Source organism: Hydractinia symbiolongicarpus, chromosome 5, assembly GCF_029227915.1.
Source record: "Hydractinia symbiolongicarpus strain clone_291-10 chromosome 5, HSymV2.1, whole genome shotgun sequence".
Lineage (NCBI taxonomy): Eukaryota > Metazoa > Cnidaria > Hydrozoa > Anthoathecata > Hydractiniidae > Hydractinia > Hydractinia symbiolongicarpus.
The window spans coordinates 25,301,989-25,317,147 of NC_079879.1; the positions used below are offsets into that span (position 1 = coordinate 25,301,989).

At 32.3% G+C, this 15,159-nt stretch overlaps 1 protein-coding gene across 3 annotated transcripts in view; it reads right to left on the reverse strand.

Annotated features, from left to right (window-relative positions):
• LOC130645629 (structural maintenance of chromosomes protein 6-like) overlaps positions 1 to 15,159 on the reverse strand; it is a 33,112-nt gene that overhangs the window by 4,058 nt on the left and 13,895 nt on the right. For all 3 annotated transcript variants that reach the window (XM_057451670.1, XM_057451671.1, XM_057451672.1), the window contains exons 10-27: positions 13,731 to 13,811; positions 13,066 to 13,212; positions 12,895 to 12,983; positions 11,608 to 11,772; positions 11,259 to 11,437; positions 10,644 to 10,819; positions 5,767 to 5,793; positions 5,569 to 5,649; positions 5,221 to 5,307; positions 4,705 to 4,814; positions 4,359 to 4,452; positions 3,965 to 4,030; positions 3,760 to 3,816; positions 2,704 to 2,754; positions 2,432 to 2,551; positions 1,802 to 1,939; positions 1,257 to 1,372; positions 712 to 811 (exon numbers count right to left, since the gene is read on the reverse strand). In XM_057451670.1, coding sequence (XP_057307653.1) covers positions 712 to 811; positions 1,257 to 1,372; positions 1,802 to 1,939; positions 2,432 to 2,551; positions 2,704 to 2,754; positions 3,760 to 3,816; positions 3,965 to 4,030; positions 4,359 to 4,452; positions 4,705 to 4,814; positions 5,221 to 5,307; positions 5,569 to 5,649; positions 5,767 to 5,793; positions 10,644 to 10,819; positions 11,259 to 11,437; positions 11,608 to 11,772; positions 12,895 to 12,983; positions 13,066 to 13,212; positions 13,731 to 13,811 — 1,884 coding nt within the window. The remainder of the gene's footprint in view (positions 1 to 711; positions 812 to 1,256; positions 1,373 to 1,801; positions 1,940 to 2,431; positions 2,552 to 2,703; positions 2,755 to 3,759; positions 3,817 to 3,964; positions 4,031 to 4,358; positions 4,453 to 4,704; positions 4,815 to 5,220; positions 5,308 to 5,568; positions 5,650 to 5,766; positions 5,794 to 10,643; positions 10,820 to 11,258; positions 11,438 to 11,607; positions 11,773 to 12,894; positions 12,984 to 13,065; positions 13,213 to 13,730; positions 13,812 to 15,159) is intronic.

Sequence of the window (15,159 nt, forward strand, 5' to 3'; positions counted from 1 at the left end):
CAATAAAGTTTGTCATAGTGCTTTTCATAGTCCAAGTTTATATATTTTTCCATATCACACACAAGATTTGTTTTAATTTACTCATTGTCTGTATTTCTCATACATTGTAACATACATCGAAAATTTTGTCTTTGTTTTCTGACCTTGCTCACATTTCTGCGTGGGGCAGAAGTGACAATGAAAATGCCCTTTTTTAAGAACTCGCACAAACCTTTCCTGAGATTTCATGATTTGGAAATTTATGATTGGAACTTTACAATACTAAACGGAGTATCTACTCGGAAGCGCATTCCCATGACATTGTTCTGTTTTGTTATGTTAGGTAAACTCTGCTAGACACGTATGCAGTACTCGTATTAGGAACTATTTAAATAAGTTTTAAAAAAATTCTGACTTTAGTAAATTGTTTAGACTTTTCCTGATCACAAACCGAATTGCATTTTTCCCCCACACTATTTTTGGTTACTGGTGAGTGCCCTGCTCTTAACAATACTACTAACAATATTACTTCAGAAAACCCACAATGCAACTTTAAATTTAGCCAATTCTAGTGATGTGCACGCACCACAGACCTGCTCTTGATCAAAAACCACTTTTTGATGTATATGTGGATTTCCTATTTGAACTAGTTACAATACATTTTTTCGAGAGTAGGTGAACAACAGATGAAAAAGTTTTATACCGAAAGTCGAGCATCCTAACCAATGTTACCTTAATTAATTTTTCATTATTCTTGATGTCTCCTTTTATTTTTTCATACTTTCTTAGTATATTGTGATAATTCTCACGAACTTCGTCTGAGTTGCCACGCCTAAAAACAAAATTTAATAAAATTAAAAACTTTCAAATTAAGACTGCCATAACTATAAGCCTTACCACCTACCCAACGATAATTAGTAAAACAAAGCTTTTATTCATTTATTCTTTCATTCATTTATTCATTCATTCATTATTGGTGGGGAAGTAAGTACGTTTAACGTACTTGGGAATCCCATTCAAACAGTTGATTTTTCCCAATCTCTAACTATATGGAAAGGATACGTGCTACGTGCTTACACAAGCCGGTCTGCTGTCAGTAAATGATTCCAGAGGGAGTTACAACGCTGCATATATAAAGTACGAATGAGTGAGTCCTCAGACTATAAAAACTTTTAATTCAATCAGTTTAAATAATGCGTCAAATTTAAACGCAACTTAACTAAGTTTAACAATATGATTATCTTAAGTAGGAAAATTACACACTAGTGAAGGTATACCTGACTTCTTCACGTTGGATTCTCTTTTCTGTTTTTTCAATTTCGCTCTCCAAACTTTGAGTTGTTCTCCTCGTCGCCACTTCTTCACAATATTCCAGCGCTTGTGAACGAGTTTTCTGTAAATCAAAAAAGTTCTCATAATCCAAATACTAATAAGTATATTAACGTTGTTTGATAAGCACCCCATTTTGACAAGGTTTCTGCATACTCATAACTACAAAAATGAGAAAAAGTAAGTATGTATATGAAATCGCATGGTGACAGGCTCCCCACATACTAGACTCTCAGGTTTTACCACCCAAACTGTTCGCACTCATATCATCCACTTTGAAAATAAAGTGAGAAAAATACTCATACATTTTTTGAGAAACACACGTTAAAGATAAAAATTTAGTTTTAAAAAAAGTGTCTGGAAAATACTGTATATTTAAATTGGGTGGATTGGAAACATTGTAACAAGACCCCTTGAAAGGTAGTGAAAATACCCGCCCCATTTCTCATTCTTTTAAGAAAGCTAGGACATCACTGATAGATTTTGACCTTACTTCATATTCAGCTTTAATTTCTTCATACGCATCAGTGGCTCTCTTTACAGCTATCATCAATTCTTTGAATTTGTCTGCATAATGCTTCTTATTGCCTTTTACTTTCGTCAGTTCTTCGGCCAGCTGATCATTTTCGCTCTAACAACAAAAACAACACATGTGAGAGCCAGTGTATATCTACCTTGTAATTGTAATTATAAGGTTTCGAGTTAGAGTCCCCACCCCGGCGCATTTTAAATGTAGTGTTGTTGCCATCTACTAACTGGCTTGTGTGGCAGGCGAGCAAGTTAGATGCTATACGTATCACTGGCAGTAATGTAACAAGCTAACCGTTGGGATGGAATCCCTAAGGCAATAAAAGTTTCCATTACTTATTTACTTACCATTCTTTAAACTTAACTTAATCTGATTTTCTCCACAGTGGAACATTTACACAGCAGTATGGGCGTCACCTCATACAATCCCCTTTTATGTCAAAAAGTCACTGTAGCCAAAAAGGATTAATAAACTTATAATTTTAGTACCAGTTTGCAGCATGTATAAAAATTTATGGAAAATGGATATTCAGTTTGTATTTAATTTGAACCCCGAACCAGGATACAACTATAACACCGAAACTATAGTACTTACTTTCAGAGTTTCGAGTCTTTCGCTAGCCTCTTCACATTTCACATTGCATTTTCTTAATTCTTCTTGGTGCACTGTAACTTCTTCTGATCTCTCTTTCAATACTACTTTATCTTCAACAAGCTATGGAAAAAAATTTCCCTTTTTTGATCTTCTATCTGATGTCAAAGTCATTGACTGCATCTGTTTAACATACTTTCGAAATTTTACTTTTTGTGTATATTTTCACATACAAATTGCTTACGCGTCTACACAGTGAAAACATATAAACATACGTTTTGTTCAAGTGTATTACGCTTCTCTTCACAATCTTTCAGGTCTGTTATCTAGACATACAATAAAACCATAACGTAATACAATTCACCATAAACATAGTAATTTCGTTAAGCTTGGTACACACTTGGCGTCTAGCATGTTCTAGAAATGGTTAGACATCTAGTGAGTAGATATATGTAAAATATATAGATATATCATGAATATTACTATTTATTCCAAATATTTATACAGGATATAGCCACTTGAGTGTTGGAAACACTGTTATCAATGTGGGCACGTTGTTCTGAATGTATACATTAGGAATACACCGGCAATGCCTACCAAATTTCCCTTAAATGGCATGGGTTGACCTGTAGCTGTGGTAAAGACACTTGCTAAACACGCCCACGCTGTGGACTGAACAATGGATCATGTGATTACAAAGCGAACGCCATAACCACAAGGCCATGCGTCACTAATACAAATTTTGTGAGAGAGCAGAAGTCAGTTAGTCGATTTAACGCTTTCAGGTACAAAATTATTTAGTCAAAGAAAAATTCATGAAATGTTATGAATATTTCCCATAATATAACTCAAGAACAGAATACATATGTTAAATTAGTCAACTTTCACCATTTCCAGCACATATACATTTTTATGTGCTGAAAATTATTATAACCAGAGAATAGATCACTCTGTAGTTTTCGCAACATGGAACTTTTTCTATCATCGCTATATTGCAACAAAACTGCACTTTTGTTAGCATTTTAAAGGACAATTGGGATGAAAAAAAAATTGGACAATATATTTCAAAAATTGAAAAAATGCAAACACTTAAAAATAAGACTTTGGAAATGTTAATAAGGACATCATAAAGAAAGAAAAACTTGTACGAAATTTTGTACGATTTTCTCCTAACCACCTGTTAACTGATGAGTCACCATGACAACAGACATAACATTATACGAATTTTTTTTAGACTATAGTGAGGAGAACTGAATAATAGTGAAAATCACCAATTTCAATCCCTAATCCCTAACAGATTTGTTTTAAGAAAAGTATGAATGCAACTATACCAGTGTTCCGACATCTGGTAATTGTTCTTCTTCAAATGACTCAAGTTCTCTTATCTCCTATAATCATAAACATAAAATAGATTAAAGTTTGTCATATTATATCATTTTCTAATATTGTGGGTTGTAAATTTTCATTTTTTTTTTAATGCAAAGGATGATACTAGAGAATTTGGCATTTGAAAACAATTATGTCATTAATTCATACCTCCGTCACATTGTTAATTTTGTCTTGGTGGCTGTAACATGCTTTTCTTGACCGATCCAATTCACTCTATTACATAATGAAAACTGGAGTCAGCACCACATGGAAGCATGCCTCGTACTACCCACAAAAACTAATGGTGATCATCACAAAGTAAACAGGTTTGACATCCCCTCCCGTCACTTCACTTCTACAAGACAACCCACCCCCACTCCTGCATACTGTATGGATTGTTGTTAGCTCATTTGGAGTTTTTGTGTATAGTTGAACCCGTACTAGTTTCAAAACTCAAATTTCAATCTTAGATAAAGGATCATAATTTTTGAGTTGGTCTGGTAATGCATGACCCCATAATAAAATGCTGTTGTGATATATACCATAAGGAATTCATACTAACATTCTTTTGTCTGATGCTAACATCAATAGCTTGGGTTTCTTCGTTTAACCTTTTCAAATCACGGCGTGCCTGCAACAACTCTCCTTCAACTTGTCTAAAAAAAACTTTGCATATTATAAACTTTACACATCACAGACTCGTTGCAGGAATGATAAATTTGACCCATTAAATTTAAAAGTTAACCCTACAGTGTATAAAAAACTTCAAAAATCAATTTTTTGGCTAGAAACTGGGGTTGTTGATATTTCACAAATTTAGTATGCGTAAAAAAATGCTATAAACAAGGTACATTGGTGAATATAAATATTTTTAATCGCAACACAAACAAGATTGAAGAAAACGTTACCTCATAACACCAGCCACATCTCCTTGGAGAAACTCTGCACGTTCTTTATTGCACGGATAATACTTGGACGATCTACCACCTATAATTTGATGACCTTTAATTGAGAAGGCCTAGTAGAAAGACATTAGACAGAATAGATAGATAATCAGGTTTAACTATTATACATTGTGTTAGGATTAGACCACACAGGTTATTCCTTATGAAGACAAAAAAAACTACACCGGTATCCAATTTTGTAATGTTTTTAATAAATTTGAATTACTTGTGACGCACAAAAAAGTTCATTGGTACAGAAATTATGTGTGAAAAATTACTTTTCTTAAGAACAAAGAAACTCATTTATATTTTCCCAAAACCCTAAATTCTAAGAGCTTGTATATTTTATTTTGGGGGTTACTATAATTTGTGAAAAAAAAGTCCAAACTACGTTCATATTGGGATTCTACAAAGAATAATATATTTCTCATTGTCCGTATACGGAAGAAATCTAACATCGCTCATATATGTGGTACATACCTTAGAGGCTTTTTGAGGTTTTTCATCCCACATTACTCTCTGCGCTTCTTTAGAATCTTCTATCAATAACACAGACTCGATTCCACACTAAAAAAAACAGATTATGATGTTCACATTAAAAAGCTTTTAGCAGAGGCTTAGATTATGCTAATATTAAAGCACTAATAGGTACGACAAGAAAACAATCAAGAATGCAAACACTTGAGTAGAAAAATTAAGAATTTGACTAGTTAAAGGAAAGCAGGCTATTCTGCAGTACCTCATTCTGAGTGTTTTTATTATGCATATATATCCATGGCATCACTCTGCCAAATCTGCATTGATTACACCTTCGTCAAAAAAATTTACCTGGTCAACTAATGAGTTAAATACAATGGGATTTTCAATATCCAAAATGTCCAGAACAACAGGGTGGCGAGAATGTGGCCTCTAAATAAAAACATTTTTTCAACAAGCATATATAGTGTATAAATAGGTGTATAAACACTACAGCTTTTAAAAAAATAATATAGTTGATTTTTCCCAAGTTGTGAACTATGCACTTACATTTCGTGATACATCATAAAAATGGTCCTAAAATAATAAGAAAAGAATATATATGAATTTTCTATACAATTTTTTAACATTGCCCATTCCAAGTTTTATTTCTTATTTGTGAATTTTCCAGTTCTTTAATGAATATGTCTTTCTGCAAAGGTTTTTGTACTTAAAGGTAGTGTCTGCTAAAAAATAATAGTTTACTTAGTTGAGCATAAAAGTATATAAAGTACAATTTTTCTGTCTTAATTCTTTAAATAATCATCAGAGCTAACATTATTTAATAAAGTTCAATCACGCTTTATTTTATTTATGATCTTTGAAACGAATACCAGGCTGTTATAATATGTACCGCAGGACGTAGAGATTTGTACAAAAAAAATAAAAAAAAATATACTGGTGTTTTTTTTAATCCAAGCATAAAATTAAGCGAAGCAGCAATTCCCCCCCCCCCCCCCCCCCCATTTCCAAAGGAGACAAAAACTAAATTATTTACAAGCGCTAGTGTCATCAAGTCTAAAAATTTTTTAAATACTTGTGTACGTTGTAATGACTTTATGCATGTCAAAAAAACAAAAATTAATGAAAAAAAGCAAGAAGAATAAAGCAATAAGAATATTGTTTATTAATTTTTTCCTCTGAAAAGGAAAATTAATTTTAAACAGTTTTCTAAATGAAACGAACATAGCAAAGTTTTCTTAGTTCCGCATGCTGAGTAAACTTGTGTCAAAATCGATCGTAAGAATAGGCCTTAAAGCAAAATTTGCGCAGGAGGTTTTCTATACAGTGTTTACCAAAACAGATATGTTTCTTTATTTCGTGATTTTACAATGTCTTGGAGTGTTGTCGTTGGTTGTAACAGTAAAAAGAACAAAGACAAAAGTTTTTTCTCGCTTCCTACTGAACCAAGCGTAAAAGCTGCTTGGGTTAGGGCAATCAGTAGGAAAAATCTTCCAAATAATGTGTTCTTATGTTCTGAATTTTTTGATGGGGAGAAAGATTTTGACCTAAGTTGGGAAATGCAGAACAGACTGTACTACACATCTAGACCTGTTAAACGACGTGCCGTGAAAAGCGCTGTAACATCACAGATCAAAAAGAAAAGGTGCAACCAACTTCAAAAAAGAGAGCTGAAAAAAGGATTCAAAACGAGGTATATTGTTATTACTCCTATTATCAACAAATCTTTTTTTTCGCGTTCTTCAAAGCAATAAATGAATGGAGTGGAGTTTTTTAATGCTTGTTTTGAAGGTTGTTGAAGCAGCATTTCAAGAGAGTTCTATAAATAAAGAGACTAGCAATTCCTTGCCTGTTGACGTTGACATTACGAATGAAATTCAATAGGCGTTAATCTGTTATTACGTAGTATGTTGCTCAAGCTGGACCTGAGGTTGCTAATTCCTTGTGTCAAACAGAACAAGAAGTAACATCGTTGGTTTTTCAAGATTCTGTGTGCCAAACAGAAAATATTTTTTCTAAGGTTGGGTCAAATCTTTTTTCTTGTTAACTTTCTATATTATTAAAAGTAGAGAGCTGTTTATTTTACTTGTTACTTCCTGCAGAATACCACAACGATAGTGATGATAGTGATGGTGATTGAACAACCTAAGGGAAGTAGATGACTTTCTCAGTTGCCTGCGTGTTAAAACAACTTTTAAATTAAACTCCAAAGATCAACCTTCCATGATAGACATTCACGGCAAATGCTTTGTTGAAAATGATATCAGCGATGAGAATGAGCGGATTGGAAAATCTTTAGAAAGGTAACTTGGTCAAATAGTCTGGAATTTTATCTGGTCTATTCTGCACTTTACATTTTTTTAATATTTAGATCAGAAAAAAGCGAGCCCGATTTCAGCTTCCACTTTTCAATTGTTCTGACAGGAAACAGAAGATACCGAATCAGATTGTGAAAGTGAAAATTGTGCACCTTTATCAACAAATAAACCCTTGCACAAGGAAAAGGTGTTTTTAGTTTACAAAGTTTAATGCATAAAATGTGGTGCTTGCTTAGATCAATCTTGTACATCTAAAGTTCAAAACACAGGAAGTCAATTAACTCAAGTTTAATTGTTCAAAAGGTATGGATTTAATTTATTATTGTAAAGTAGTGAATCATAGAGATCATTCTGCAAGATCCAGCACCTAAATTCTGGTCTTAACTTCTCAGGAAAGAAAGGGGGCTAAATAACTTGAGTCGCTGGAGGGAGGGCTTATTAAAAGGGAGGGGCTAAAAAGAGAAATTATGGTATATTCAGCAGAACTAATTAATTATTCGTGAATTTTGATTTAAAAAGGAATTGTTAAGGCTGAATATTTTTTATGAAAGATAATGATAGCCATAAAATCTTGACAAGTGTGTTATAAAAGAAAAAAAATGAATATGTAGTTTTTAATTTGGATTTTTTCTTAGATTCAAAAATCAACCATCGTTAACCACCTTTACTGGTCCATCGCAACATGCAGGGGGAATAGCCAGGAGCTGGTAGAAATGTTCAAGTCATTAGTACATCACTGCATAAATAAGCACTTTTTCCTGCAATAAAGCAATATAAAAAGTGTGACCATGATACATTGCCAGACAATGACGTGGGAAGAAAAGAATGGCTTATCATTGGCTCACAGGCACAATTGAAGTTGATAAAAATAGTTACTGAGCCGTATTGATGAAAGATCTTGAGAAAATAACTGAACCAGTTCATACAACTATGCCTGAGGTATACCATTCTCTCAAAATCCAGTATCTTCCAAAAAGCACCTTTTACCACGTGGAGAAAATGTTGGCTGGAACACAGTTATAGCTGCACTCGATTATAATCACAATGTTAATTGTAGCCAGGTAAGTTTAATTCTACATTTTTTTAAATTTGGTTTCCAATAACTTATATTTTGTTGCACAACAGTTATGGTCTTTATTAAAAATCAAGCCTAAATCAAGGAAGTCAAGTTTGTTGTTTTTAAATTTTCTTTTCTCAAATATGCGCTAAATATGAAGAAACGGGGTGACAAAACCATTATTCTTTGTGGCATATTCAAAGCCAACAAAACGACTTGTGGCCAAGGTGGTAAAAAAAGAGAAAAATTACAACTACTTGTCAAAATTAAAAAAAAAAATTACTGCCGACGCTAGCAAAAAAAAAGAAGGAGAACAAGAGGGACCAACAAAAGTGTTAGCTGGAACTTAAAGTTGCACCAAAAGAAAGGCCTTCTCACGACGAAATAATCGAAAGATCGCTAAAATATAAGAGGATAGAATTGTGAAATATTTTTTTATTTCACAGCAAACGTAATAAGAACAAATTTGTCCTGAATTCTGTAAAAATAAAAACACATTTAAGCTCTGCTAAAACTTTGATGTTCTTAAAAATAGCTGAATTATTTTTATAAGGCGATTCCAATTTAATTAGTTGTTCTATGGGCGAAGTCGATAGTAACTTACAGTCAATCAGTCGGCAAAATAAAAATAATTTTATTAAAAACGTATGGTTGGAACAACAAAAAAAATAATAAAAATTAAAAACGGGGGAGGGTGTTACGACAACAATTTTGTTCTATGTATTATCGCATAATATTTTCGCTTGTATTTTCGAATAATAATAATAATTTGTCTCACTAAAAAATATGAACTAGTTCTCAATTTGAAAAGATAAAAATACTTGCATGATCAAAAACGTTTTTAAAAGTTGTGCAGCAAGAATTTTTCTTGTGGGGTTTTGAAAGTTATACAGCAAGAATTATTCTTGTGCTGTTTTACAAGTTTTAGAGAATATACTTGCATTGTTTTGAAATATATACAGCAAGTTATCCTTGCGCTGTTTAGAAACTTATACAGCAAGGTATTCTTCTCCCACTTAAAATAATAAAACAAATAATTTTAGTGTTCTTTTAATGTTTTTTGCGCAGTTTTTTAGGAAAATCTAAATTTAAGTGCAAATTCTTTTTCGGACTATGGTTGTTTAGTTAAGAATATTTAAAGTCTTTCGCAGCGTTAAAACCATTCTTTTTAAATTTATAACAGAGGAGGGTGTTACGACAAGAATATTTTATCTTGTTTTAATTATTTTTCCTAAATGGTATCGACTAAAGTCTTGTTGTATTTAGCTAGCGTAATTTTAAACATATATATTAATCATAACAATGGAGGGTGTTACGACAATAATCTGTCTTGTTTTTCACTTGTATTATAACTATTTTAGCGAAAGTAGCTAATTTTTGTTATAAATCACATAAAAATTTAAACTTCTGTTTAACCATGTTACTATTTTTGTGATTACAAAATTAGCGCAAGCGCATTTTAGTTTTATCGCATTACCATGAACAAAAAATCAACTTCCAGTAACCTTACCAATGGTGGTCCTAACGTAATGTTTTTAATTCACGTTGTTTAGTATAATTGTAGATGGACATTCAAGCAACAAAAATAACATCATTGATTATCTTCTATGCTTATTATCTTTTCACGAGATTATTATTTTTTTGTTTTCGTGAAAATTAGGGTTGGTCAGGCCCGTAGAACAACTAATTAAATTGGAGTCGCCTAATCCAATTAAAAATAATGCTAGGAAATAAGTTTCAAAAGCATCCAATAAGAAACTCTGGGTGAAGTGCTTTTACTTGACTGGTGCGTCTGGGTTTCTATACAAATGTCTACGTCAAATGCATAATTACGCCTATTAAACTATTTACCCAGTCTTTTTATGCGCAAGTCATTTGAAAAGTTAAGCGCTGTGTTTCAACATGGCTCTAAAATATCTAGCACCACACCCTCTAGCAAAAGTGGATAAAAGTAAGACACCCATTCACTGTTCACAAATTCTGAAGCCTGGTATTCACTTCGCAAGTGTTAGTGTATATGGTACAAAAAAAACAAATAATTAAAAACAAACTTGAAATGAGCTGACGATAATCTGAGGTTGTTTTCTAGGTGAAATTCTGTTAAAGATTTCTTTCAGTATCTTCATATCATGACCATCGTGACAAGCATATGACATCATTACAGGTTTTTTAATACATTCCTCAACAGCTATTGCCCACTTTAAATCTTTTAATTTTATCAGTGATCCTAAACGATGAGAAATTTTTAAAGAACAAATTCTTATTGCATACTAAAATACTTTATTTGATTTAATCCAAGGTCAAAGCAGAATCCCTTGCCTATTCCTTTTTGCGCATTCTAAGTCCCATATACAAAAATCCATGAAATAAATATAACCTATACAATCAAGGGCTTTCAACATTCATTTCTAGTTCAATTTATATGAATATTCTCAGGAAAATTTTTCTTATGCATTGAATTGTTAAAAACATTATTTCTTAAAAATCAAACTATCGCCTCCTGTATGTTGCATTTTAAATTTACACATTGTAGAAATGGTTATTAACAAGTTAGCATTAGTATTAGAAATTGTTAAATGCCGACATAAATTAAATTTGAAATGTTGTGTAGCACCACACAAAGAAATGTAAGAAAAATATTTTTACTTTAAAGTGTCTAACCTTACCTAGTGGACCAATAGGTTTTTGATGAAATTTCCCTTCTTTGTGAGCTGCTGCAATAGCTTTTAAAATTGCTTCTGTTGAATGTCCAAACAGGTATAATTTATTTCTCTTATTGTTTTTAAGTTCTAAAAGATTCTTTTGCTTGTTTTCAACTATTCTTTTGACATCTTGAATATCTTTACTACAATAAAAACATAACAAAAGTAAACTACAAAGATATAAAGATCAAAGTTTGTGTGCCTGTCGCATAATGTGTTCTACAATGTAAAAGATATGGTTATACTTTTTCCCCAAAACTACCCTAGCACTATGTCGTTTTGCCAAATGTTCAATGAAAATCTAACTTGTTACCTCATAGCATACTTCTGATCTCTGTGTTTCTTTATCTCATATTCTAATTGTTGCTTCGAATGATTGTCTTTTGATAAGTTTGATTCATATTCCCGAAGTTCAGCTTTTTTTCTTTCAATATCCTGTTCACGCTCTTGTCGCTCAGCTTCCAAATCCTGCTGCATACTACAAATAAATAAAATGTCACAAGTAAGTGCAAGCAAACAGGTCATTTTTTTAAATACGAGGGCTCTACGAGCCCTGTTGGAGATTTTTTCAATGGCAGATGTGTTTAAGAGTGCCACTTATGCACTTCAAACGCTGCTACCATATCTGCATTTTTTTTTTGTTACAATTGTCTACAGAGAATTTTCAACTTGATGTTTTTTTTTGCCTGTAAAATGGCTGAAAAGGTGTCATTGTCTCAATGCTTTTGTTTCTGAGAATACAAATAAATAATAAAACAACTGCATCTTTGCGATACATAAGTCAACATGATTCAAATATATTAAGTTATAATATTTTAAAGGGTTTACTTTTGCCAAATGAAATATAGCTATAGTTTTATAATCGTGGTCACAACCTTTACCAAGTAACTAACAATACCACTTAGTCTATATGCTTTCAATTTCACCCAATGTCATCTTATTCAGGTTGTGTTTATAAACCATTGTTAAAGAGAAAAAAAATAGTATTTTTAACATGGCCTAACATCATTCAAGTATACACATAAAGAAAAATTGAATAGATTGAAGCTTAGTTTTCATTGCATACAAGTGCAGTGTTAATCCTAGTGTATAAACATTAGTAATTATGATAGGAATTAATGAATAATGATAAGCAAGCATTATTTTAGTCTTCACTGTTGTAGTAGCATAAGCATACTACTCTTATAAAACATAATGGTGAAAAGGCATTAAGCTAATTTCCAATGTTCACCTGTCATCTTAGAGAAATTATAAATTCTATCTATATTTTAATCCTCACTTTGCAATAAAAAAAACACGACATAATCGCACCTATAGCTATAGTAAAAACCCTGTTCTGAGCAACTTTTGTTACATAATGTAAATACGTGCGTCTACCTAGAGCTAAGAAATATTTACAACAGGCGATTCAATGTGGAATTTTTTGCAGGCTAACGATTTGTACATAAATGTTGACCTTAAAAACAAATCGCTTTTTTTAGCATGTTAGCATTTGCTAAATGCCAGGAAAATTTCTCAGGCTTTAATTAAGACTTAAAATTCCACATCTTATACACCATGCTTGGATATTTACTATATGTAATTCTTTAGTTGATCATACCTGCTTCTAATTTCTTCAATTCTATTTGAAATTAATTTTATGTCATCTTTTGCACGTCGAATATCTCTCTCTGTCATTATACATTTATTCTAAAAAATACGTATGTTAGAAAGTCACCAAAACATTAAAGATGTTGAAATACAAACATGTCAAAAATATTTATAGACTTACAGAGGCTTTTTTTTGATCCTGTTTTTTCTGTTTGTGGGCATATTGCAATTTGTTTTTTTCATTTAATAAAGCGTTTATGTCCTCAGTATAGGACATTAGTTCATTTGACTTCTCCGAATATAACTTTTGTATCTCTTCTTCTTTTTTCTGCAAATAAAAACATGTATTATTTAAACACAGCTAGTTGAGCAAGACACAACCTTATAAAATTCAAAAAAAGATTAGTCAAATATTTTAGTGCATCCTTAGTAAAAAATGATACACTCTGCAGGGGGTTACCAATATATCTGCTATTCTATACATATAGTGAGTGACCTGCGGATAAACTTACAAGTTCGCCGTCCTTTACCATTTTATACAGAAACAGACATACGATGGCTATTATTATAGGAAAATACTTTGTGCTTCCTTTAGCACCTCAGGGACAGAATGTGGGTATTAATATAGGAGATGTGGCCAATTTTAATTAAAACGATAAAGCGTACACAACTGAATTTGTGATTCACATGCAAGTAATCAAATTTCTGTATTCAACTCTTTTATGAATCAAGCATGCAATAACTCAACAAATGTCTGCAGATATTAGTATAATCCCTTAAGCAAGCAAAAAGCGCTACACATGCAAATGAGATACAAAGAAATAACATAAGATGAAAGCAACTTACTAACATGTCGTTAACATGTTTTTCATAGTTTGGTATTTTCTGTGTATACCGATTTTTAATTTCTTCCCTTTTCTTTACCTCCTAAAACGCATAATATAAAATTAAACTGTGTGACTCATGATGTACCCTAATCTATCCCACTGGTGGGTTAGCAAAAGACATACAAACTTGAATTTATTTTCAAAGTTAAATTGGTTTTTTTTTAACAAACATGCATGCTCCCTTTTGGAGTGCTATTGATATCATGTTTATATTCCTATTACTGCTTAGTCTCAGGTACATGATTGCACAAGCACAAGATGTAGCAGCATGTATATTATCAAGATCCTTTTATTGCTTCCATATTACAATTGAAAAAACTGTTTTAAAATGTACAAAAATTAAGAAAGAGGCAAAACGAATATAGATAAACACATAACAGAAGAAGTTATACTTTTAACACACCATCAGCACTGTGTCAAACACATGAATGGAAAATTCTAAAATTGAATGATTCAGTTCAATAAATTTGCTGGCACACTTATTAAAATTGATTAAGTAACATTTTCTTTAGTTAATTGAAAGTGTGGTGAATGTAGAGCTTAGAACTTCCTTAAAGGGATCCCGAGGTGCCGACACAAGTTTATTTTATTTGAAAATATGGACCATTTAATTCATAAATTCGTTGTTTATTTTACTTGAATTTGTAAGATTACCTAATACTGTTCTTCCAAAAGTTTGTCCTTTGCTCGCTTCCTTCGCTTCGGCTGTGTCCGCCATTGCTCCTTCTCCAACTGTTTTCGAAATAGATAAGAACTTAGTGACATAGCTCAAAACACTGTACAGCTTTGTTGCGTTCTATTATGACGTCACATATACGTAGCTTGAAATTACTGTATCCAGACAGTAAACAACTTGTACGGTTTCACTGCGTTTTTAAGCTTAATATGTCTTCATTGAGAGCATGTTATAGCTCATTTAGAAACTTTCGTGCAACCACGACACTTATTCTGCAAAATATGCTCACTTTTATAACTTTCCCGCTCATTTCTAAATGGTGTGTATAAAAAAAAGCGGTATGATTATTTGAAGGTCATGATGATGGGAGCATATAAGCGAGCTGCTAAAGGTGAAAAACATAAATCAAGAAAACGAGTCATGGCACCGAAAGAAAGAGAAAGTAGGGATGACATTATTGAAAAGAAGAAAAAATGGCTCGGTTTAAAAAATAGATGTTGTTGTTTTGAAACGAAAGGACGCCTTAAAAAATGTGGAGGCTTGGGTTCCAGGTTGTAAAAATTTATATTCATATTTAACCACTGTTCAGTGGCTGCCTTATATTATTGCTAGAGTTCGCTCTTCATTCTTCATCATTTGCCATGTATTCCCATGCCTCGATTACTTCAGATAGCCCATCAGCACCCTCGTCGTCTCCGTCAAAATTTACGTA